Source organism: Marmota marmota, unplaced genomic scaffold (assembly GCF_001458135.2).
Source record: "Marmota marmota marmota unplaced genomic scaffold, marMar, whole genome shotgun sequence".
NCBI classification, from domain to species: domain Eukaryota; kingdom Metazoa; phylum Chordata; class Mammalia; order Rodentia; family Sciuridae; genus Marmota; species Marmota marmota.
In genome coordinates this window covers 3,570,554-3,596,497 of record NW_026000093.1, presented here as the reverse complement: position 1 = coordinate 3,596,497, position 25,944 = coordinate 3,570,554, and the positions used below count along the sequence as shown (strand labels likewise).

The following is a 25,944-nucleotide window of genomic DNA, read 5'->3' as shown; positions in this document are numbered from 1 at the left end:
TTATACCAAGTTTGATGATGCCAAAATTCATGCTTTTTCCACAACACAGAAATACTTAAAAAGCAGCAACCTCAGTTTGCTTTGACAAAGAGTGTTTTGAAGTTTCATTTCTTTCTCCTTTCAGTTCTAGCCTATTGGAATACATTTTAATGCTGGTTGCTTATATAACTTAATGCAATTATATAGATCTCAGTCTTTTCTGCTGCCTGAATTTTTAATAAATCTTGCTTTGTATAGGTATAAGAAATCAGTCTAGATGGACTTTTGGGTTAATTTTAATGTTTTGAAGAATTTTACCTATTCTTAATGTTTTTGTATTCTGTGAATAACATTTTAATTTTCCTACTATGATATTCAGTTACCTATCATTAACAACCTCACAGTTTTCATTTATTTTAGGTATAATCCATATCTTCATGATTCTTTTCAATCCTATCTGAAAAGGTTCTAGTTCAATTATTTGAAGATGTCTACATTTTTGAAGCATTAAAACTTTTAATAGTAATAGAATAAGGTAAAAAATATTCTATTAACTTAGAAAAGTAAATAAAACAAAGTTTACCTATGAATACTATTATTTTATAAGAGAATGATATTTAAATTACAAGGCAAAAGCCTACATAAAATAAAAGATCTGCTTTAGAAAATAAATTGAATTTAGAAAAAATTCACTTAAGCTGACCAAAACATTTCACTTTACCTCAGACCAGTGAAAATCTTGTATATTCAATGATACCCATGGCTATAATTTAATTTTTTCTTTTCTGTAAATCCAAGCCATTACTTGTCATAATTTTTTTTTGCCCATGCCATCACTTATTTTACTCTTTCTTGTGATTCATTCAACTTTTAAACTTCCCTACATTTCTTATGTACAGATTCAATTTCTCATAGCACATCTTCATGTTATCTATGGAAGGTGAAAGTTTGCATTTACTTATAAGCTTATTTCAATAATATTTTCCTTTCCCATTGTACTGTTTGCTTCATGAAGGTAGAGCTATCCATTTCTGCTCAATCCTATAGTCACTGTCTCATAAATCATGCGATGGGTCTTCAAAAAACTATTGTTGAATAAATGGATGGATAAAATCAGGGAACTGACAATCACATCAAATGTTAACATTTGATATTTGTATGTGTATTTATTTAAATGAAGTTTTATTTTAGAATGGTTTCAGATTCACACAAAAAATTACAAGTATAAATCAGAGTTTCTATATGCCACATAACCATCTTAGCATAGCTAAGATGTTCCTATCTAGTTCCTATGTGATACCACATAGTTATCATTAGCATCTTGTATTTTATTATGTAGTCCATTTGTTACAATTAATAAATCAATGCTCATATGCTATTTTTAACTAAATTCTATGCTTTATTTATATTTCTGTAGATGTTACCAAATATTCTTTTTCTGTTTCAGGATCTCAACCATGTAATGTATTGCGCCCTGTCTCCTGAGCTGCTCTTGGTTAGATCAGGTTTTCAAACTTTCCTTGTTTTCAAAGTTTGGGTTGCTAGGAGTTGCTGGTCCATTATTTTGTAGACTATTCAGCACTAATGATTCATCTGATGTTTTTCTCATGCTGAGACTGGGATTGCAGATTGGAGAGAAAGACCCCAGGGGCACATTACCATATTTTTATCACATTGTATTGGGGGTATCTATTTCAACCAAACAGTCATTGCTGATTTTAACCTCGATCACCTGGCTGGAGTGGTGTTTGTTATTTCTTTACTATAAAGTCATACATTTTCTTTATACTTTATGCACTGAAGAAAGATTCCTATGTTCTCTAAGAAATAAAGTTATAGAAGAAAATATATTTTGATATTTGTATATTTTACTATATATTAACATCCACAATATGATATTTGAATTCTTCATCATGTATCATTCTTCCCAAGGATATAGCTTCCTATTAATGCTTAATGGATTGTTGGTATATAAAAATGATACTTTATAGCCTCTGATATTGGGCAGTTGCATAAAATATCTTATTTTAATTTATTAAAGTAGGCAAGAATGATAAAATTTCAATCTTGAAACTAAAGACACTCTTCAGTATCTTTAGTATTTCGCTCAAGTTGTTTACTATGAGTATTTCTTTGAGTATTTTATAATTGGTGCAGTACAAGAACCACGTTTTGAAACTTAAGTTTGTTTGCATATAAAATACATACTTAAAATTTGAATCTTATTCACTGATGGTTCTATGATGTGCAATATGAGAACATGACCCTTGACTAATCATCATAATAAAATATGAAATTATTGAGAGTTTAAATAATAAAATATATTATTATTGAGAGTTTTTAACATATGATTTTATAGGGATAATACAAAATCAGTCAACAAATATCAAGACAATATTGAGTCTAAAAGATATTTGACCTCATGGTAATACCAACAACCGAAACTCAAACATATTATTAATACCCTTTTTATCCTAAACAGTTTCTACAACCAGAAATAGTGAGCAGGACAGGAAAAGTCTCAAATGATATGACAGAGTGGAATAGGAATGAGTCAGTGATATTTCTATTAAAAAAAAAAAAGCTGAATGCAGCATATGATATTTGCCTCTATATATTTGAGTAACTGCCAAGTGAAAGAAGAAGTTAAATTATAGTGTCTTTCCCAAGGCAGAATTAGTACAAATGGATGAAAGATACAAGACAGAGATTTTTATTCGCTCTAAGGAAAGATTGCCTAATATTGAACTGTCAAAGATTGAATTGCTGCATTGTGAAGCAGGGTTTTCTTGTCATTGAAAGATTTCCAGCTGAGAGCTATCTAAGAGGATGTTTGCTAGAGATATTCCTTAATTGAGTGGGAGATGACATAGATAACCTCCTCAGTCCTCTCCAAGGAGAAGGTTTTAGGATACATTCTTGCATACATTCTTGAAAGAATGAAAGTTGGGAGCACATTATTAATGTGCTCAAAAGTATTTGCCTTCACTTGAGATCAGATAGATGTATCACAGTACATTTATTCCTGATCTCTCTGGCAGATCGTATTTTTCTATCCTTGTCCCTTAACTCAGTGAGTTATATGAAGAAGGTTTATTTCAAAAACACCCTTGTTTTTCAGACACTTCATTATGGGGAGGTAGATTTATGAGGGATGAAAGCAAATACGCTCAGATAATACCAGGGATGTCTACCATGGACAGCACTTCCACTTTTTCCTGTCCACAGATGCTCTAAAATGAGAAGGCAACTCACAGGTTGTATGAACTTAACAGGTGGGATCTGTCAACTGCAGTGTTTGTGGGAGCTCCATGAATCTTTCTCTCCTCTTTTTTTTTTTTGTCCTTCACTTTCAGGATTCTTTCCTTCAACAGTTGATTGACAGATTGACTCATTTTTTCATTTCATTGCTTGTTCAGCATGAACTGCTAAGTACTGAAAATACAAGGACATAGGACATACTTGGTGGCCAAGTGTGACCACAGTCAAGTCACACATGACCTACTGCTCCTAGGTCAGAGCCACTGCTGCTCTCACTCCCCAGGTCAATGAGCACCCTCCAGCTTCACATCTGTATAGCAGCTTTTCTCAGTTGTGACCTCCTCCCAACTCAGCAGGTCAGCTTGAGTTTTAGATGCTAGTATTTCTTTCTGGGCCTCTTATATCACTTCTTCATCATTTTCCGTGGAAGCTTCTAGACATACTTCCCATCCAGGCACTGGAATAATAAATAGGTATTGTTTCCCAACCAATATGAGTGAACTTGACAATAAGATATTTTTTTTTTCTTTCTAGGACGTCTAATGATTATTATAAACTATTTTGCACTTGCACTAATTAATAATGTAGAATATTGTTTTCTAACTTAAATAAATGAATCCATTGTTGCCATGGAAGCAGAGACAACACAGACAGTGTTAGATTTAGATATGAGATGTGTCCCCAAAGCTCCTGTATTAATGCAGAGAAGGTTGGAAGTGAATTGATTGCAATGTGAGTGCTAATGGACTTCCGGGGTGGTATTATAAGCAAATAGGATGTGGCTGAGGATGGAATCATCTTCCATGTGGACCTCCCCCAACCCTCTCTCTCTCATTCCTGGCTGCCATAAATGAGGTAGCACTCCTCCACTATACTTTTCTACCATGATGTTCTGCCTCACCTTGGGCCCATAGCAGTGGAGTCAGTCATTTATGGACTGAAATCATGAACCAAAATACACTTTCCCTCTTTCAAGTTGGTCTTGTTGGTTATTTCATCACAGCAATGCCAAGCTGACTCACAAAGAAATCGGTACTGAGAAGTGGGGTCATGGCTCTTACTAACTTGACCATGTGGTTTAGAGGCCTTTACAGCTGGTTTGTGGGATGGATTTGGAAAAGTATGGAGAAGTAGGTGGTAGAAGACTTAAACTCTTGTAGCAAAACTTAATGGGAAATTCTGGTGGGAGCTCAGAAGACCAGATGCTGCTAAGAATGTGGATAGTACCCGTGAGGTTTCAGGGGGGAAATGAAGACTCTACTAGAAATGGCGGAGAGGCCCCTCATGTTATATTCTGGCAAAGGACTTGTCTACATTTTGCTCATAACCTTGAGACACTGTTGAAGGTTGAACTTCAAGCTGATGTTCTAATTAATCTGGTGGAGCACCAGCCTTCGGTCAGTGCCAAGGATATGGATGGCAGCTTTCAGCCAGGTTTAGCCTGAGAATCAGGAGCAGAAAGCAGGGCTGAAAGATTTTAAAAACTTTGGATTGAGAGAGCAATAATCTCATCAGTCCATCCTACTTTGAATGGACTAACCGGCTGCTCACTGTAGGCAGCTGGGTTACACTGGAGTAAGTGGGCCTCCAGGGGGCCTGCCCTGAAAAGGTTCCTCTTTTCTGCTGGTCCCCTTCCCCCTTCTTCCTCTATGTGCTGCATGGCTGTCATTAATAGAGCAGTGCTCTTCTACCACACCATTGCCCATGACATGTGTGCTGCTTCACCTTGGGCCCAGAGCAATGGAGTCAGCCACATAGGGACTGAAATCTCTGAACCTAGGAGCCAAAATAAATCCTTCCTCCACTAAGTTGTCTTGCCAGGTGTTCTGGTCACCACAATTATAATTTGACTAACACTGGCAGCTAGAAGCTATGAGAAAAAAAATCTATTCCCCCACCCACTTCATGAAAAGGAAACTGAAAATGGTTCCTTGGTGCACGAAGGATCCCCATTAGTTTCTCTCATATATATTTTTTGTTGCCTTGGCCTGAACGGGGGCCCACTTATCAGGAAATATTCAAGGGTACAGGAGGCTAAACTCAGAGATAAACTCTATATTTCTGGAAAGAGGATGAAGAACAGTAATGTGGGGATCCAGAGAATACAAGGGAATCCCCCAAGGGAGAGCATAAACGGGATACTTCAATTCTATGTGTAATCTGAGAGAAATTCTGCACTCCCTTCAAGCAGTGCACATGCGGGAAACTCCAAAAAGGCAAAGCAAATGCTTTGAAAACTCAACAAATATTGAAAACACCCCATGGAACATGAGTCAAAATTTAAAGTCTGAATCTACTTATTTTGCTCACTTGCTTCCATGGTAGGCCAAAAATGGCCTACCTGAAAGATATCTATGTGAAACACCTGGAATCTGTGAATGCTTTATTTGATAGAAACAACGTGGAGGCTTCTTGTAGATGCATTTAGGTTAAAGCTCTTGGGATGAGAGGTCACACCAGATTATCTGGGTAAGCCCTAAACAGAGTACAGTTGTCCACCTAAGAGACATCCAGAGGAGCAGGCAATGTGACCACAGAAGCAAAAATTGAAATAGTGTGGCTAAGAGCCAAGAAGTGTTGAGAGTCATCAGAAGCAAGAAGCATTCTCCACTAGGGTGTCCAGAAGTGAGGTAGTTGGCTGACATCTTGATTTCAGAATTGAGGGTGAGTTTCTAAATATTTCAAATCACCAAGTTTGAGGTAATTTGTTATAGCCGCTGAAGGAAACAAATACCACTCCATAATGCTATGTAACATAACTCTTCAAAACTTAGTGACTTAGCAAATCTTTTATTATCCCACAGTTCCTGTGGCTCAGGAGTCCAGATACGGGTTTTCTTTCCCTGGCTATTTCAGAAGACTGTAACCAAGGGTCAACTGAAGCCATGGTTTCATCCAAAGCCCTGACCAGTGAGTTATCTTCCTCCAGGCTTACCATGTATCTCACATCTAAGGAAAGGGGATCGCTTAAGGGTGGGGATACCAGGAGGTGAACATCATCGAGGATCATCTTATCAGCCTGACTGTTAAAGAGTGCCTCTTTTCCCCATATATTCAACTCCCTATAATATGCAAAATGGATTTACTCCTTTCCAAGGTTCCTGAAAGTTAACCCCCTTATAATATTGGCATATTTTAAATTTATTTAATATGAGATAACTTTGGAAATAAAATTAACAACTTTCTATCTGGCTAAATAATGAATAGCAGAAAAAAAATTTTAAAAATAATTAACTTGGAGCAAGGAGGCATTGTTTTAAGTACTGTTATTTCATTCTTTTTTTTTTTTTTTTTTTTGATATGCGGGATATAACCCAGGGTCTAGCACAATTCCACAATTCACAAAAGCACTCTGCCACTGATTTATACCTCAGCCTCTCTTTAAAATTTTGAGACAGGGTCTTGCTAAATTGCCCATGTTGGCCTCTAACTTACGATTATCCTGCCTTAGTCTTCTGAGGAGTTGGGATTATAATCATTCACCACCATGACCGCAAGTACTCTAGGAGATATGAATTCTATCTTCAGAATCAATTTGAGGCCAAGTGTAGTGGCGGTTGGGAAGGCTGAGGCAAGAGGATTAAGAGTTCAAAGCCAGCCTCTGCAACTTAGCAGGCACTAAGCAACTCAGAGAGACCCTGTCTCTAAATAAAAATATTTAAACAATGGCTGAGGATGTGGCTCACTGTTTAAGTATCCCTGGGTTTAATCCTCAGTAGCAAAAAAAAAAAAAAATGGATTTGAGTCTACTTTAGTCCAAGTAATAGCAAATGCCAGTGGTAACTGGTGGAAACAATTAGTTGTATTCCACAACATTACAGCCTCCCTTTCTAAAGTAAAAGCTTTTAAAATATGTTGGCATCTGTGCAGCACAGCTTAAAGACAAGTCCCCGAAGGAACTTTTTCTACTACATACTGTTTACTAAACATATTGTGAATATTTAGGAGCCACCCTGATTAATAATAAAATTCAATTTTCAATTATATTTTACTAAATTTTTTTTATATTCAAGGACCTTCTAGAAAACTAATTTCTTCAGAAAGAAGCTATAATTACATTAAATTTTCAAATAAATTTAGTATAAAATCCCCATTTCAAAGTTATATCACTGCTGGAAATTAGTGAACAAAAATAAAGCAAGTGGTTAGACTGTTGTTAAAGTCATTCTAACATAGGGTTTTCTGTTTGTGGTTCTATTTTTCTTTCTTTTATTCTTCTCTGTACTCCAACTGTCTTTATACTAAAATATAATTCATCATTAAAAGGTTTTGTAATGTTTTGGTTTCAACATTTCTTTCTTCAAATCATCACATGTTTATTTATTTGTCCATTCTGATGGCACTGGGGATTTAATCCAGGGGCACTCTATCACTGAGTTATATCTCCAGCCCTTTTTATTTTTTATTTTGAGACAGGGTCTTGCTAAATTGCTGAGGCTTGCCTTGAACTTGTGACCCTCTTGCCCTGCCCTCCCAAGTTGCTGGAATTATAGTCATGTGTCACTGTGCCCAGCTTGTAAGCATGTTTTATATCTTTTCAGAAGTGTAGTTTGCTAATACTTTAAAACTTATTATTTCACATGCATTTTTATCTCATTCTAAAATTTATTGCTATGTCTGATAATCTCATTGGTGGACTTTCTCAGATATTTACCCCCATTTACCCCAATATTTTCTTTTTGCACCTATTAATAACAGATACACCATTTATGCCTAAATTATATAAGCCTTCACCAATTCATAATATTGGCAAGTAAAGAAAAAATTAGTTCCTCCAAGTAGTAATTCTAGAATCTCTTTAATATAAAAAATAAGAGAACTTGAGATGTCAACTGTCTATTCTAATCAGAACTTTCCACAGTAGTCTTAATCCAACTTCTTTCTTCACATTATGTAACTATGTCAATCATATTTCATCATGGCATTATTGTGACTTCTCTGTAGCTATTGTGATTTTCACATTGTCTTTCCCTACCTACATTCAATGTCTTTTCAACACATATATTGTACTTCACATACAGGAGTGCATTGTGATCAAAAGTATTTTTACTGAAAACTGATCAGAAGAACAAAAGGACATTTATTACAATATAATCAAGGAGAGGTGAAAGAACAGAAAACCTATAATATGGCAATAATATCACAAGAAATATATGGATCTCCCAGCATTTAAAACAGTGTTGAATAAGGGTGTTATCTGCTTTCCTAAATTTCATGGCAAGTATTTGTCGTAAGGATGAAAAATAAACAGAAAATTAGGCTTATCCTTCCTTAGGCTTATAGAGCTTAATGACATTTACATCTTTGCTCTTTTTTTTTTTTTTAATTTCAAGAAAGCTATTTCAAATGCTTGTCAGTTGGATCACATCATTCTAAGTGAGCATACCTTCCAAAGAAGTTGTTTTCATGAAACTTTCCTAGGATTTTAGACTAATGATAAATTGGATCTAGTAAAAAAGTAAAGCTTTCGATTTACTGCTTAACATTCTGTTATTTTTAAAGTACTTTTCCTCATATACTTTATAGGACATGGCTTAATTTTAAGACATTCTAAATACTCCTGCAATGAAATAGAGAATTAATACTCACCCAAGGTGGTTTTGCTTGCCTTTATCCCTAGAAACATCCACATGATACAAAGGGAAGAAAAACACAATCCTCAGAGAGACATTGCATTTCTAGTCTGCCTGCCTGCCTGCCTGCCTGCCTGCCTTCCTTTTTCTGATCAGTACCTTAACTATAGTTATGATGACATCGTCAGATTACCAAAGACTGGGCTGGAAGGTGAGCAACAGTTTTTTTCCTTTTTTTTTTTTTTATTGTTGTTCCAGGAATTAAACTTAGGGGTACTTTGTCACTGAGTCAACACTTCCCCAGCCTGTTTTTTACTTTTTAAAATATTATTTAGAGACAGGGTCTCTCTGAGTTGCCTAGGTCCTCACTGAGCCTGGCTGTGAACTCACAACTCTCCTGTCTCAGCCTCCCAAGCTGCTGGGATTACAGGCATGTGCCACTGTGCCCAGCTGGTAGGCATCAGTCTTACCCAACTCAGACATGCCCAAGTCAGCCCTTATCCTGGGTTCATACCTCTGAGGAGGGCTCAGAGTATTTTTACCTATTTAGCCACCCCCCAAAAAATCCATTTATCTTTATTCATGGCATAGTGAGACACAATTTCACATCTACCAAAAAAAATATATAAAGGCAATAAGATACCAAGGATTGAGAAGGATCTATAAAGATAAGTCACCCACTGAGACTAAGAAGGTAAATCGTTTAGTCATTTGAAAAACATTTGGCATTACCTAGAAAAATTGTACATGTACACATGCAGTGGCTATCAATTCCACTCACAGCGCATCCCACCACCACATGTATGGACATTGTGATGGAATCGCTTGAAATAATCACAACTAAAAACAAGAGCATTGGCTTTAATGACTCTGCTGGTCCTCTTATTTTTAAGAAAGACTTATTTATCACAATACTTTCTTATATTTTAAGTAAAAATCTGTACAGTTACTCGGGTACAGAAGATCACTTTTATAAGAAAATCTTTGTGTAATCCATGAGTTAGTAGAGGTACATATTTCTGCTTAACCATTTATATATTAGAGTTCTGAATTTTCCTTAGGAAATCTTAATTGCTCCAATATGGCATGGGGGTAGTTTTGGACAAAGGAGAAAAGTAAGACAAGAGCATGATGATGTCAAGTACTTGATTTTCGAAAACAAATATCTGTAATGATAATACATCAGTATTCAAGGAAGAGAGGTTTATGGTTTTGTTTAGTTTGTTAGACTACACAGCTCCTAGGAGTGAGAGCAAGAGAGCAAGAGAGAATTGATTAGATTATTAAAGAGTAATGATAATAAGATGGTGACAATAAACAGACACAGAATGGGAAGAAAGGAAATGTTTGAAGTAGAAAGATACATGAAATGAAGAGAAGCTAATTCCTATAAATCTAGACCTGGCTCTAATGAGCAAGTTTCTAGATCCCACAATGATGTTTTCTTATTATTCTTGGGCCAGAAGAGTTCCACACAAGACTTCAGTCTCCATGGTAGCTCTTCTCACTGTATTATCCTATTCCTTTAAAAATTCTTAGCCACAGTCCCAAGATCACTGAAAGTAAATTAATAGTCTTTGTTGAAATTCAGTAGCATATTAGCCCAGAAAGCTTTTACTTATTTTTAACATATTTAACTTTTAATGCAAAATACAATTTTTTGTTTACTGAATGAAAACAGGTCCCTTTGACATTTGCTACGGAAGCCTACATGCCTGACCATTCTTGAATTGACAAATTGTACTGGGACTTTCAGGGTAAAGTGACTTTCTTCTAATAAGTGTCTCAGAAGAGTTTTCATGCTGAATATGAAGTGGCTTATTCTTGGAAAGATACCGAACAGCTGATGCAAAGTCAAATATATATTGAAGAATTTCATGAAGGCTGAGAAACTCTCTGATCAATATCCCTTGGATCACTACTTACTTACATTGTGCTTTGTGAGGTTTGAAATATTCGTTGCTATTGCTTGTAGCCAGTCAACAGATTCCTCGGCTGAGAGGCACTGAATAATTCCACTGCATACCCCGTCCACAGCAATGACTTGAAAGGCATTCTGCCTGCAGATATGTTAGAACATATCAGATCAAGATGCAAAAACATAACGTGTAAATACAAAAGAATCTAAAAAATTTCAAAAGCATTTTTTTTCTGTGTTTGCAATAAAATTACAAACACTCTATTATTTTAGCTTCTGTCATCTCCTCTTGACATTTTTTGGTGTGTTTTCTGACTTACAAATGGAGCACAACTCAAACAAATATCATACATGACATAAAAATCACTTGGATAATCTAAGCTGCAGAACTTAATCATTAGTTCTTCACACTCAATCTCTGTTTATCCATCTTCTCAAACATGGGTGGGAACTCAAGGTCACATCTCCTTTCTGGTCTAAATGCTCACATTCTTAATTTGTGTCAATGTTGAGAATTTCTGTAACACCAAACTTTTTTTCATAAAATGCAATGACCTATCTTACTATCTGTATGGTCTTTTATTGATGTTTGTTGTTGGTAAAGGAAAGTCAATGATGCCTTCCTGAAAATTGCTTACAACGTACTATAGAACTTAAAGTTTCTCCCTAAAACTTCAATAACTTCAATACTGAATGATTTCCTCTTTTTTTTTTTTTTTTTTTTTTTGGTCCCACATCATGTTCTTCCAATGCTTAGACATAAACTTAACAGACAGGAAGAGATAGAATCCTGGAATGAATGAAAGCTAGTCAAATACCTCAGCTTTCAGAATCACCCTGTTGTGTAACACAATACATGTTAGGAAATGCACAAACTATATTTAAATACTAGCAGATTGTGAAGCAATAAGAAACCTTTGCATCTCAGCCTATGAAATGATATGTAAATTAAAATAAATTATATATTTTCTCCAAAATTATATATCCCTTGCCCTTTTGTGTTTTGCTATCAAGCATTTCTGGGTATTAACATTATTTACTACCTCAAAGGAAAAGCCAGAGAACATATATCTGGCTCACAATTAATTCACGTTCTTCCCTTTTCTTTTTAGAACGTTTCCCATCTTATAACTGAACACAGAATTAAGCCTTCAGCATTCAAAGTACACTGCATTCAAATTATTAATATTTTTAGAGAAAGTAGTTCTCATATCCTTGACACAGCATTTTTTACTGAAAACAGGGACATGTTCAAATATCTATTTTTTTTTCTTTTAAAAATACAAAATCCCTGTAGGGATACAATTGTTATCTATCTCTTTGAAAGAAGGTTCTTTTGAATTTGTGGCAAGGAAAAAAAATGCTCAGCAAGAAAAGAATATTAAAAATGCACATGTACATTTTTAGCTTTAATTCTAATGTTCAACAGTGAGTAAGACATTTACAATATCCAGACAGAAGCTCAACCAGCCAGGGGAAATGAGAACTAATTTGGGTTTAGTAATATGCATTTCTTTCTACTAATTAGCATAACCATTGCTTCATGTGCTGTAAATCAAAGCATGCCTTAAAAGTATTCGTCCTCTCTTCTATAAATGAATCATGACAGCTAGATATTTTTAACTGATTAAAGTGAACACACTCATATCAAATCATATATGTGACACAATTCCTAGGTAGAATAATTCTGAAAAACTAGATTTTTATGAACCAAGACCTACATGTTGACATAAAACCATCTTTACATCTTATGTCAACTCTTATAAATAAATGGAAACTAACCCTTTCACAAAGCACTTGTACAGATTCTTTGATTAAGTATCATCTCTTAAAAAAAGTCTGATCATAAAGATTACAGATATTTGGGTTATGCTTCTGTCTACCACTGAACAAAGAAGAGTGTTGGCGAATTAGTCCACTTAGTTGGGCATCAGTTTCCCCAAAATATAAATGAGAGTGATATACCTTACAAATTTAACCCACATTTGCTGAGTAATTGGTAGAGTCCACCTATTTCAAAAATCACGAAGTTCTATGAATAATGTCCCTTTGAATGCTCCATTAACATGGCGAACTTCGTGAGAATGACACCATATAGACATTATTTCATTAAACTCTTAGTAATAACTGAAGTACTTTTGTTTTCATTTGCAGCCTTTAGAAAATATAATTCTTTGACATGATATAAACAATAAGAGTCAGTCTTTTTTGCATTATCTTATTTAATAATACACTTTTTGAAATCAATAGACTTCATTACTCATTAATATTCTGACACATTAAAATTTAGAAATGGTAACCATAGACTTGAGTATATCCAGAGCAAATTATGATTCTTAGTTTAATGCATTGTATGCCAATAAAATGTTGCTTAACTAAAGAGGTGAGTAATCTGAAGTCTTGAGTTCAGATCGATTTTTCTACTCTCCATTTTTAAGGATTCTAATGATTTTTTATCATTTCTCTGGCATTAAAAACTATTCTCCAATATTGCTGAATTTCAAAATAGTTTTATTTTTTAATAATACAAATTTAGTCTTCCTTGTATGAAAAATGCACTGCTTCCAATAAGAATTTGTAAGTATCTTTCAATCTAACATATGCATATACATGAATATGCAAACGTTTCTAATTAATGCAATTAATTCATGTTTTGATTCATTCTTGATTTTATACCACAGGAAGGCATATGTAGGAAGATATTAATTTTAAGAGGGTGGTAAATAGGAGAGGAAATGGCAGAGAGAAGGGCTTTTGTACATGAGGAACAAGAGTTTCAGGGACAAAAATATATCATTTGGCAAGGCTGGTTGGCCACATCCTTGAGTGGGCATCCTGGGAGATTAATGCAGGAAATTTGGCTCAGAGTGAGGAGGGCTTCAAGCATCCTGCAGAGAGGTATACAATGCACAAGGGACATGTCTGAATTTTGCATGGAGAGTTGGATTTGTGTTGTGTAGTGGTCCTGTTAGGCAAGTGAGGAAACTGTGTGAACTGATAAAATATGAAATTGAAAATAACATATTAGACTAAAAATGAAACAATTAGTCCAAGGGATTTTTAAGGATGTTGGAAATTAGTTGATTCAATAATTTTTTAATGGATTATAAAGGATAAGGCAGAGTCAGAATTCCTCCAGGGTTTTAAACCTAAGCTGTGAAACAGCTGGATTGGGGTAGGCAAAGGAAATAATAAACTGTAAACAGGAGATAATTAATCCAAAGACAAATATCAGAGGCCTGAAAAACAGTGAGAATTACAGATTACTTAACATATCGCAATGTGTATGTAATGTTGGTGATAAAGTAAGACCTACCCAGCAGGAGCTTTCCAAATTATGCTAGGACATTTCTACCACCCCCTGAAAGTGGGGGAGAGCTAGTGCTAATGGTTAAGCATTGGACTGAAAAGTTCACTTCTTTAGAAAGGTTTCTTGGTGTCCTTAAGAAAGTGGAAACGAAAAGAGAAGGAAGGTCAAAAGACAAATGAGAAGGGTATTCTTGCAATATGCACCAATGAACAATGATAAAAATCTCTCTCAAGAGAATGGCTCTGTGCATGTCAGAGAGAGGACTGACTCAAATGTACTCCAATTATGTCATTTTCCTGGTTTTATAATTATTTAGTTGGGGGGGGTATGTTGAAGGAAAGAGAGAAAAAATATATATAATTTTCCAGTTAGTGATATCAGCAGTGTCTTCTATTCTTACTGAGTTCCATTCACATGCAGCAGGTCCAGAGTCTTTTCTGCCATGTGTAGGCTACCTTGCTTCACTGTCTCAGCATTTATTTTATATTCAGGATCAAATATAAAGCTGCTTAATGAACTCCATAAACATTTCTTCCAAACTAGTTTTCTTACCTATTTTCCAAACCTTAAATCCACCAATCCCTTTCATGATTTGAAACTAGTTAAGTTACCATTCCCTCAATACGCTCAGCCCTCTTCTGCAACTGTATAGTTTCCCACAGTATTCCTTTTGAAATACCTTTATTTCCAACTCCACTGATTATCTGTAAGGTCACTGCTAGTCAATTCTCTCTCAGACCCATAGATTCTCTAGGTATAAAATAAAAAGGCAACCCGTGTCCTGTTTTTTTAACTCTTGTATTTTGAATACTTTGGACTAGGCTTCTTAAAACCTGATAATCTTTTTTTTGGGGGGGTGGGGTGGGGTACTAGGGATTGAACTTGGGGGCATGTGACCACTGAATCATAGCCCCAGCCTAAGGCTGTCTTTGAACTCTCCATCCTTCTACCTCAGCCTCCAGAGCCTCTGGGATCACAGGTGTGCACCACTGCAGCTGGCAAACCTGATAATTCATAAAAATGTGAATTGTATTATATCTACCAGTCAAAATCCAATTCAACTTTTAAGAGTTTAGCCAAGATGCAACCTATGTGTGTATGTATATGTGTGTGTGTGTGTGTGTGTGTTTAGCCAAGATGCAAACTATGTGTGTATGTGTAGGTGTGTCTCTGTGTGTGTGTGTGTGTGTGTGTGTGACTTTTTCTTTGGGATGTTTGGGGGGATTGAACCCAGGGCTTTGCATATGCTATTACTGCCCACTACCACTGACGTACATTTCAGCCCTTTTAATTTTTTTTTTTTAATTGAGTCAGAATCTCACCATGTTGCCAGGTTTGGCCTTAAACTTGGCAATCCTCCTACCCCAGCCTCCCCAGTACGTATGATTACAGGCAAGCACCACCTCACCTGGTGTCCTTGATGGTGTTTATAGCTCTTGTGTTTGTAATGAATCTCTCCCACTTGAATGCTCCTAGACTTCCCAGTTTCTAGATTGCAGTAATTGTCCTTCCTGGTATTCAACCTATTTGGTTATTTGCTACATACCATTCTTTCTTACTAGGCTGCAAATTTCTTGACTAAGGTCCATGTATATGATTTCACATTGCTCACAATGTTAGCACAGTGATCTGTAACTGCACAAAATCCCATCTCCACTTTATTTTAGCAATGCCCTTTGGGTGACTTGTGTTCTAATGTCACTCAAAGCAGTTCCACTATCAGGCTTGCATTCTGACACTTCTGCTCCTTGATTGCAGCCTCTTCCTTTCTATCACCACCCACTTAATCTTATTCTTTACCCTTTCTAATTTCTGTTGTCCACACATCTATTCAGAATATGTCTGCATTCTTCCTGAGACTGTTTCCTGTTAATCCACGTAAATTATATGGGGTTTCCTTTCCACTCTAGCATTTCCTATCACTTTTTTTTTTCACATACTCTTCTTTTATTCTAATTTGGTTTTTTATAATACTTTTTTATTTTATTTTATTTTATTTTTTGAATTTTTTATTGTTGGTTGTTCAAAACATTACATAGTTCTTGATATATCATATTTCACACTTTGATTCAAGTGGGTTCCTATCACTTTGATTTTCCGTTTTTTCCATACCTGAATGATTTTCAGCTCTGAATAACACTAATTTAATTACATTTTTCTCCTAATGCGCCAATATACCTTGGAAAAATTAATAAATTGTGCAAAAATATGTCCCAATATAATTGATACCTGGGAATCCTGGGTCCTTAATTCTTCTTATCTACTTTTATCTTTTTATCTGGACAGAGGTCAGTATTACATGTAATAATTTCTTGTGCCTACCCCAAAGTCATTTTATTCATTTTTTTGCTGTATGACCTTATTTGCCATAATAATTCTTTCATGGTGTCTATCCTGATTCAAGTTGTGAATCATGCCTACCTCTAACTCATTTTGAGAAGAGTCTTTCTTTTTGAATTTTGAATATCTAATATTCAGTCAGTTGAAACACTGCATAGTGCATCTCTATCCTATTTACTTGTATAAATTATCAGTTTTAGAAATACATGTTCTAATACTTTATCAATCAGAATTATTTTATTTCAGCATAAAACTTTCTGGAATATACTACTTCAAAAGTAATTCTTTTTTGATTGTTTTTTTTGTTGTTGTTGTTTTGTTTTGCTTTCAGTTTTCTATGGATACTCAGATTCCTTAATACACTATCCTTCTCTGGCTCTAAAACATATTAAATGCAGATGATAAGTATGTACCCTTGAATAAGTATCTTACAAACTTAAGAAATAAAACAAATAGGAAAAAATTGGCAAAATAATTACCCCAGTTTGAAAGAACCGAGATAAATTGGTCTAGAGTCGTCTAAAGTATGACCTTTTCCAGAGACAGATACTCATTCAGTCAGCCTTCCACATCTGTTGGTTTACCTCCATGAATTCAACCAAACATGGATGATAAATACTGGGGGAAAATTGGTTTCTGCAATAAACATATACAGACATCTTTTTCTTGTCAATAGTCCCTGAATAATGTGGTATAACAACTATCTACAGAGCATTTACATCACATTAGGTTTTATAAGCATTCAAGAGATTATGTAATGTATAAGGAAGAATGCAAGTAGATTATATGGAAATACTACATCATTTTTCAGAAAGAACTTGAACACCCTCGAGTTTTGGTATTCCTCGTCATTCTTGGAATCAATGCCCCAGAGATAACAACAGACAAGTGTATATATGAAAGATATGGTGGTACTTCTTTCTAAAACCTTGCAGTGCAATGTGTAATAACAAGTGAAGAGGTGGAATACACGTGAAGATTGTGCTTCACAAAGGGATATAGGAATGGCTTACGGAGTAGATGAACTCATGTAAAATCTTAATGATATTTACTTGGATATTTTTAAAAACTATTGACTATTCCTTATTACATAGAGCCCAGTTATACTGGACCTGCTGGCTGATGTGTGAAAATGGAACACAGTTCACTCTGGACCACCCTGTGCAGGACCACATGAACCATTAGAGTGATAAAAACCCACAGGTGACTCCACATAGGAACACTGGTGCCATCTCCCACTATTAGCATCTTCCTAATTGATGTCTTCTCCTCAATCAATAACCATGACTATGATATGCTCTGAAATTTTGTTCACCACATTTCTATTTTTTTCAATCCAATTTGCTCCTGTGATTATTCTTTTCATCATCAAAAAATTAATCAATTTCTCAATCCTCTCAATGTATTCTTAAGATAACCCACTATTTTTTGCTATTTCAAGTTTCATTTACAATACCTTCTATTATATTACAGTATCATAGATAGTTCCTGCTTTCTTTCTGTACTACTTTTCTGCTTTTAGACTCACTGACTTTGCATCCTCCTTAGAGCCCTTAAAATATACAGCCTCAAAAGTCAATCCATAAAATAAACCACGAATTGAGTATTTATTATGAACCTGCCTTGTATCTGGCATCCATTAGTGTAGACTCAGTTCTTGGCTTATGGAAAAGCATGTTCTCATAGGCACCACCATTGCCAACTGTTCAGATACTAAATTTCATCCTTGAGTCCCCAGTATAGCACCACTTCACATACCCTCTCCTCAGAATGATCAAGGTGTATGTTCATGGAAGGAATTAGAAATTTTGTTGTCACATGGAATTTTCTAAAGGTATGAGTACAAAGCATTGGTCTTCATTTCAAGACTATTGTTTTTCATAATGTTGAAGACACAAACAGTACGTGGTACTTCTGCCAAATAACAAATGAAATTCTTTGTCATTAAAATTCATTCAACAAATGTGTAGTGAGTTGCATGGGCTCTCTCTCGTCCAGCAAAGAGGTCCATGGAACAGGGTAGAGGAGAGTGTGGCTGTAGAGTCGCTAATCAAGACCTCAGGAGACCAAGCAGGAAGCAGGTCTGATTTTATTGTGCAGTTACCATGTATATATACTCAGACAGTAGCTAAGCAGATTATAGGTAGCCACCAATGCAATCTCTGCTAACTGTCCTTGCAGCAACCAATGGAGGAGTGGAGCAAGCACAGGGACTGCAACACATGGCTTCACGCCCAGGGCTCTGCCTATGGGGTAAGCAGCCTGCCACTCACGCCTAGCACAAGGGGAGTGGCCTTCCACTCAGACGCCCTTAAAGTATGCCAGGTACACAGTACTCCATGTACTTGTCCCCACAGTGAGTCCTTTTGAGCAATGAAATATGCTAAATAAAGAAACAAATATTATTTTTTTCCAAATTAAAATGTACACACACACACACACACGCACACACACGTTTTTATAAACTCATTTTTCACATAAGGAAAATCAAATTCAAAGAGAGTAAAAACTACCAAGTCCCCATAAGATTTACATTCTATTTTAATACCTTTGTTATTACAATATTATGCAATATTATTACCTGCTTCAACTTTTAAAGCAGATAGATATTTATGAATCAAGACCACTGATATGAAATAAACATAAGCCTTTCATCACTTATAAACTGAGATGTATCAATTCTAATTGACACAATATCATGAAAGTAGCATATCTTGGATGCAATTAATGATGAGAGGTATTACATGATCAAAGTTTGAAATTATGGCCTTTGGCAAAAATCAACAAAAAAAATAATACCTTAGATTTTGAGGGTAAATAATTTGTTGTATTTGCCAACATGGGCTGTTTATTTATCTTTCCCACCCCAACACCCACAAATGGAATCCTCTACCATTAGTTTTTATGTACCTTCAAGGAAAGGACCAAACACAATTCCTCCCACTTACAGACATTAAATCAATCTTTATCGAGTACATAAGTGAATAATAAATTAGCTCTTGAATCTGAATTGCTTTGAAAGCCATTCTGAATAGTGCTATGTCTGTAACTTCTAATGACTGTAATATTTATTAAGTGCCATTATTTCAGTTGCTAAAAGCTGTTGATGTGTTGAAACATCACAAAAATAAAAATGTAAACAGTCATCTGGACTCATCCAAATAATTCCTTTTTTCCTTGAAATTAATTTAGCTAAATTTCTTTACATAATGTAACTGGACAGTTTTTTTTTTAAAGTTAAAGCTAAAGAAAAATACAAATGATAAAAAAGAGCATTAGTGGGAATATTACGAGAATTCTTAAAGCAGAAGATAAATAGAACCAAAATAAAGGAATGAAGAAAAGCAGAAAGATTACTAGAAGGATATATTTGAATAAATAAGTATGTGCAAGAATAATATATCTTGAAACATCTAAAATATATGTATCAATGAAACATTCTCAAAGGCAAGAAACAGATGAATAAGACAAAGTGTTTTAAATTTCTAGAATTTTCTGAGAAAAAATTATATTAAACTAATAAGTCATACATGTATGGTTTAATATTTAGGCTAAATTAAAACAACAATATGTTGAGATAAAGGACTTTATCCTTGACTATATAATGGATTTTCACTGATTAAGGAACAAACTATCCATTATAAAACATGCAAAAGATATACTAAACAGGCAGTCAATAAAGGGGATGCACTGAAGACAAGTATGTGGATAAAAAGATTAGGAATACGAAAATCAGGGTCACAAGGACATATTACAACACATGTATCAGAGAGGTAAAATAAAGATGCTGACAACACTGAATGCTGACAGAGATGTGGCGAGCTGGATCCCTTATACCTTTCTGTTGGGAATGTAAAATTTTACAATCACCCTAGAAAAAAACAATTGATTCTTAAAAGACTAAACATGCTTTGTAATCCAACCCAGTAATTGTACTCTTAAGTGTTTACCCTAAGAAATAAAAATGAATATCCACATAAGAATGACTGCATAGATTTTCACAGTATCTTTATTTGGAACACCCCAAACCTGATATCCTTCAAATTGTCAATTTTTAAAATGTGGTATGTCTACATCATAAAATGCTACTATGAAAAACAAAAGGAATGAACAATTAAAAAAATGCAAGCACTTGGAAGAATCTCAAGGAAATTTTGCTGAGAAAAAAATACCATCCAGCAAAGCTACATAGTGTTTTTTTAAATTACAAAAGAGAGATAAGGAACAGAACAAGTTTTCACAATTAGAGACATGGTGGGATAGAAGGCAGGTGCCAGCAAGGTCAGAGGGCTAGAGATGGACTCTTGTGGAAACAGAGAAGTTTTGTAGCTGACTGTTGGTAAATACAGGAGTATGCACATGGAATGAAGTTTTGTAGAACTGAACAGACACACACACATACACACACAGACACATACATGCACACCAAACACACACACACACACACACACAAAATCTGAATGATCTGTAGATTTTATCAATTCCAAATTCCTAGCCATGATGTTGCACTATGCTTTTGCAAGATATTCCATTTGGAAAAATAGGTAAAGTATATAAAGTCTCTACGTAGTATTTCTCATAACTGCTTGTGAATTCATAATTATATCAAAATAAAACATTCAATCACAAAAAGTTAGTGTTTTGTACAGCAAAAATATTAGTAGGGTAGATGCAGTCCCAGATAGATCAGTAATCACATTAAAAGCAACTAAACTAAGGAATCTAATTAAAAGACTAAGATTGTTATTTTGGATTAAAAATAAAAAGGAAAAAGGGGAAATCCAAATATATACAAATTGGAAGAGATAGCTTTAAAGAACTAAGAAGAGTTGAAAAAGGAGTTTATAAAATTTATAGAACAATATATAATCTGGTTAGTATTTATCCTAATGGAGATAAAATATACTTGAAGGCAAGGATATTTTCAGAGACATAGGTTGTATCATAAAGACAAAGTTACACATCAGGAATAATTCTAAATCTTCTTGTATACACTAACATAAAGTTAAATATATACAGTGAATGCTGACACACACTAAAAGGAGAAAAATACTATCATGGAAATGGGAGACTTTTAACACATCCCTCTCAATACTTTGCACCATAAAAAAACACAAAAATATCATTAATAATACTAAAGCTCAGAACCACTCAAAACCCCATATGACCTACTAGAAATATGTGTGACATTGTACTAAAAATGACAATATTCAGCCTTTCTAAAGGCATATGGAAATGTATTCCCAATTCTTCATCAGCTGGGTAAAATCAAGCCTCAACAAATATGAAAGGATTGAAATCATCCAGAATGAAATTATACTAGAAAGCAATAACAAAAGTGATAATTAGAAAATCCCAAATTCATTCAAAAATTTGCAGTACACTTTAAATATTCCATGGGTCAAAGATGTAACAAAAAGTAGTCAATATCATTAAATAAATAAAAGGAAGACAAGAATATCCACATTGGTGGATTTCCAATACTGGCTATTCTAAGGAGATGCTCCCTAATGCACTTACAGGATCTTGGACAGCCACAAGCAGTAGAGATGACCCTGCTAGGTGAACCACAGGGCTGCTTGCCTGGCAATCTTGGGCTTGAGGAGTGACCAGATGGGCCAGTCCCCTAGATTTCCTTATTGCCTCCATCTATCCTAGACTTGGCCCTTTAGAAACATGCTAAACGTTGGCATGAGAGGGCATACTATGTTAAGTTTGAGTACAGGTCTCTTCTTTTCAGTCGACAAGATACAGAACCCGCGTGAACTCACCGAGTCAAATCTGTGCCTGGAACATATTGGGACAAGCGGGAGTGAAGCAGAGGGATCAGTCTGAGGTCACACCATCGCTTCTCCCATCTCAAGCCTGGAGATGTTGGCCATGAGGAACATGATAGGGTGTCCTGAAAAGAAAACAAATATTCAAACATTCAGATTCATGTTTGCTTCCCTGCTTTGGGTTTCTGTGCCAGAAACTCATTTCATTTGTGGGTCACCATTATTGTTGTTTTTTCCTTCATGTTAAATATTTTTAAAGACTTTTTTCTTCCTGAGAAGAAACTTCAACTGATTTACACTAAAATTGTATTTGTCAACCTCTCTGTTAATGGAATTCTGCATGAAGGTGTGGAAGGATTCATTCAGATGAAAAAAATGCTAGTGAAAATACAAGGGGGTGCAGATGTGGAAGGGAGGAAAGAACGTGCAGCAGAAATGAATCCACCGAAGAGTGGAAGAGACAGGCAAAGCAGCAACTGCTGTGAACCAGGATGCGAGAAAAATAAAAAGGAGCCCGTTATTCTTTCAATTAGACAAGATTTTCTGAGTACCTGCTAAGTGCTAGACAAGCATCATTATAAGTGCATATAATTTATCATTTACTTGCAAATATTTTTGAATGAATGAGCCTTTCTATAAAACAGCTTTCAAAACATTGCTCAAGGAAGTTTTGGCTCATTGTTTTAGCTTCGTGTTTATAAAACCTGACATTTTCTTGTATTGTTTTGATGTCATATTGAGGCAATTATTGCTGGTTTGAAATTACATGTAATATAAGTCTGGATGGGCGTCTTTTTTCCTCCCTCATTTATTGAGGAGACGTCAGGAAATTTGAGCATTTCCACATTGTTTTATTCCAGATTCATTGTTAAAATAGTTTTGCAACAGTAGTTGACATAGACTGTAAGTGTGTTCTGGTTTCATTTGACCAGAGAACTGCTGAATTGTCACATGTATTCACTAATTTTTGAGTGATGGTGTTAGAAGAATTTATTTTAGTCTAGATTTGAAGTTGTATTGTATAAATATGTTTGAGCATTACCTTCAGGAATTAATTTCCTTAAATGGAAATGAACTAAATGGAAAAGAATAATATTATGTTCAGAATGTACTATCTTTGGGGTTGCTTAAAATACTCAGAAAGTTTAACTAGCTAAGCTCAGCCAGTGAAGGGAAGGGCCCCTGTTGGGGACTCATTGAACTACTTACTCAGCCTCTGAGACTCATGTCCTTTGTTTAAAACAAAATTGCTTATAATGATTATCTGGTGATTGTGAAGACAAAAAAACCAAGGTTTCATATGAGGGATGTTGCAGATGGTCAACATGTGACATGGGGTCAGTTGGGGAAAATTCAACAGGATGGTGGCTCAGTTTCCCAATGAGAACCAGACCACCCAGGTTTTAATCCCAATTTCCCAACTGTCTAGTCCATTAACCTAAGGTCAAGTTATTTAAAATCTGTGTCTTACTGTGCCTATTTTCAAAGCAGGGATATTAAGAGTCATAACTGGTAAGCTTATAGTCAGTAATAAATGAAGAAGCACTTAGACCAAAACAGTGCACCGAACTTCAATGCTAATTTCAGTACCTCTAAGAGCTAACAGAATTTTTACATTCACCAATAACAACAGGCTGATTAGAAGAATCATTTAGTTGCAGTAAGTAAACACTGGAAAGTAATGTGTTTTCAAAAGAAATAACCTTGAATAATGGACAGACCTATTTCTAAACATGAGGTTTCCAGGAGAAATCATTACTACTTCTAGTAATAGTACTACTACTGTTGCTTATTATCTTTCTCTATAATTGATTTTTTTATCTTCTTAAACACTTTGGAACATCTTTGCAAGATAAAGATATTACAATGCTCATCTTGCAGAGGAAAAACCAAAGCCTGTTTATTTTAGAAGCAATGAGTTATTACTTGCCACTCTTCTGCAAGAGACTACATGGGGAAACAATTGCTGTGTGCCAGACTTGAGCAAACAGACTGGTTTCTGTGGCTAGGCCAGAGCGTCCCAGGGTTTTAAATCAGTCTTTCTACTGGTCTCACATCATATATAACAAATGTCAGTCCATTTGGGAGGTCAGTTCTTCATGGAAGATGTCATGGGTGGTCAGCATGGGATGTGGAGTATCTTTGTTATTTTGGTTGTTATAGGTGGTCAGCATGTAAAAAGTCCTACATCACAGCCTACATCATCCCACAGCTGAAACCCACTCCCAGCAACCTGTACACATGCATATGCCTGAGAAGTTCTACAGCTGTCAATTCACCATGGCAGCCTGCCAGTCAGTGACCAACTCCAGGATTCACTCAGACCCAAACCTCTCTAATTCCAAAGAGAAATCTCAGCACAGCATTTATATTCATTATCAGAGGGGGAAAAATGGAAAGAATAATTCAGATTTTTTTCAGTTCATTACTTTATATTTTTATTACATATTTTAGGCAGCTTATTTAAAAATGAATAAACTCATGAATGAACAGGATAGAAAATATTAATGAGCATAAAAATATGGGCAATGGAACATTGAAGATGATAATAATCATGGAAAGGTGAACATAAAACATTGAAGATGATAATAATCATGGAAAGGTGAACATAAAGTTTTACAAAAAATATTGATAGGTATCATAAATTGGCATATATGAAAATATATGTGTTCTTTGGTATTCCTTTAGAATATTGATTTGATATTTTATATATTAAAGATATATAGAAGTCACTTTCTCTTAGGCTTGCTAAGTTGAATGTTTTCCATGTGAACAGCAGAGCATACATTTGGTTTGTAGTCTCTAAACTTCTTAAATTCAACTAAATCAGGTGTTCAAAATCTCTATAGCCCTTGCATCCTATTAGAACACTAATATATATTAGAACACTACTGTTCTTTAGCTGCTTATTTTAAAGTTATTTCATGAATTTGTCTGTAGCTGTGATTTTTAAACTTTTTGGGTCAGGAATCATTATTAATGGCTTCCCTAAATACCAAGAGAAGTGTTTCCATGATTCTCAGCAAGTTTTAAAAATCTTATACATTGAGATTATCTTCTTTATTCTGAATGTTATCTAATCTGAATGTACATGCATCTTGATTCTCATCCTCTAAAACATTATAAGCACCTTTATAATAAAGTTTCCTTAGCATTGTCAAAGGACACTTCAATTGTAATGCTAAAAATGAGAATAAAATATGCTTCTTGCAAATGAGAAGAAATAGCTCCAATTTGGAAAAAAAAATGTGGCAACTGGTATTTTGAATCTTATACAACTGGATTTGTTTGTAATATCCATCTATAGAACTACTGAGTAATTTTCTCCCTATAATTATAGCTTTCTAAATGATGACATTATTCCATAGTTGTTTCTCTGTACAACAATAAAATGAGTTGAAAACAAACCAGAATAATTCCTTCCCTTAGACCTTTTGTTCTGACTTCTCTGTTCCTCATTATTCTAGAGGAGTCCAAGGACATCAGACAAGCATTAGATCCACATTACCAAACAGCTTTCCCCAATTTTGAAGTAAATCACAAATATTATTATAATTTTTTTTTCGGGGGGTCTTAGGAAGACAGATGAGATGGAGATGGAGATCCTTGTGAGAACAACACATAGAGGGAAATTTTTCAAAAGAAACCTATGAGCACTGAAGGAACCAAGGATGAAGTGGCAACACCCTGGCCAAAAATGAAACTCCCTGAAGGAGGGGCATCACCCCATCTGCTCAGCCATTGGAGGGACCTGCCTTTGTCTTCCCACCCCCAGGGCCCACTGAC

At 35.1% G+C, this 25,944-nt stretch overlaps 1 protein-coding gene across 3 annotated transcripts in view; it reads right to left on the bottom strand.

Moving 5' to 3' along the window:
* The window catches only part of Sntg1 (syntrophin gamma 1), an 819,084-nt gene that overhangs the window by 214,428 nt on the left and 578,712 nt on the right, over nt 1-25,944 (bottom strand). For all 3 annotated transcript variants that reach the window (XM_048782887.1, XM_048782889.1, XM_048782888.1), the window contains 2 exons: nt 22,153-22,283; nt 10,744-10,873 (listed from right to left, as the gene is read on the bottom strand). In XM_048782887.1, coding sequence (XP_048638844.1) covers nt 10,744-10,873; nt 22,153-22,283 — 261 coding nt within the window. The remainder of the gene's footprint in view (nt 1-10,743; nt 10,874-22,152; nt 22,284-25,944) is intronic.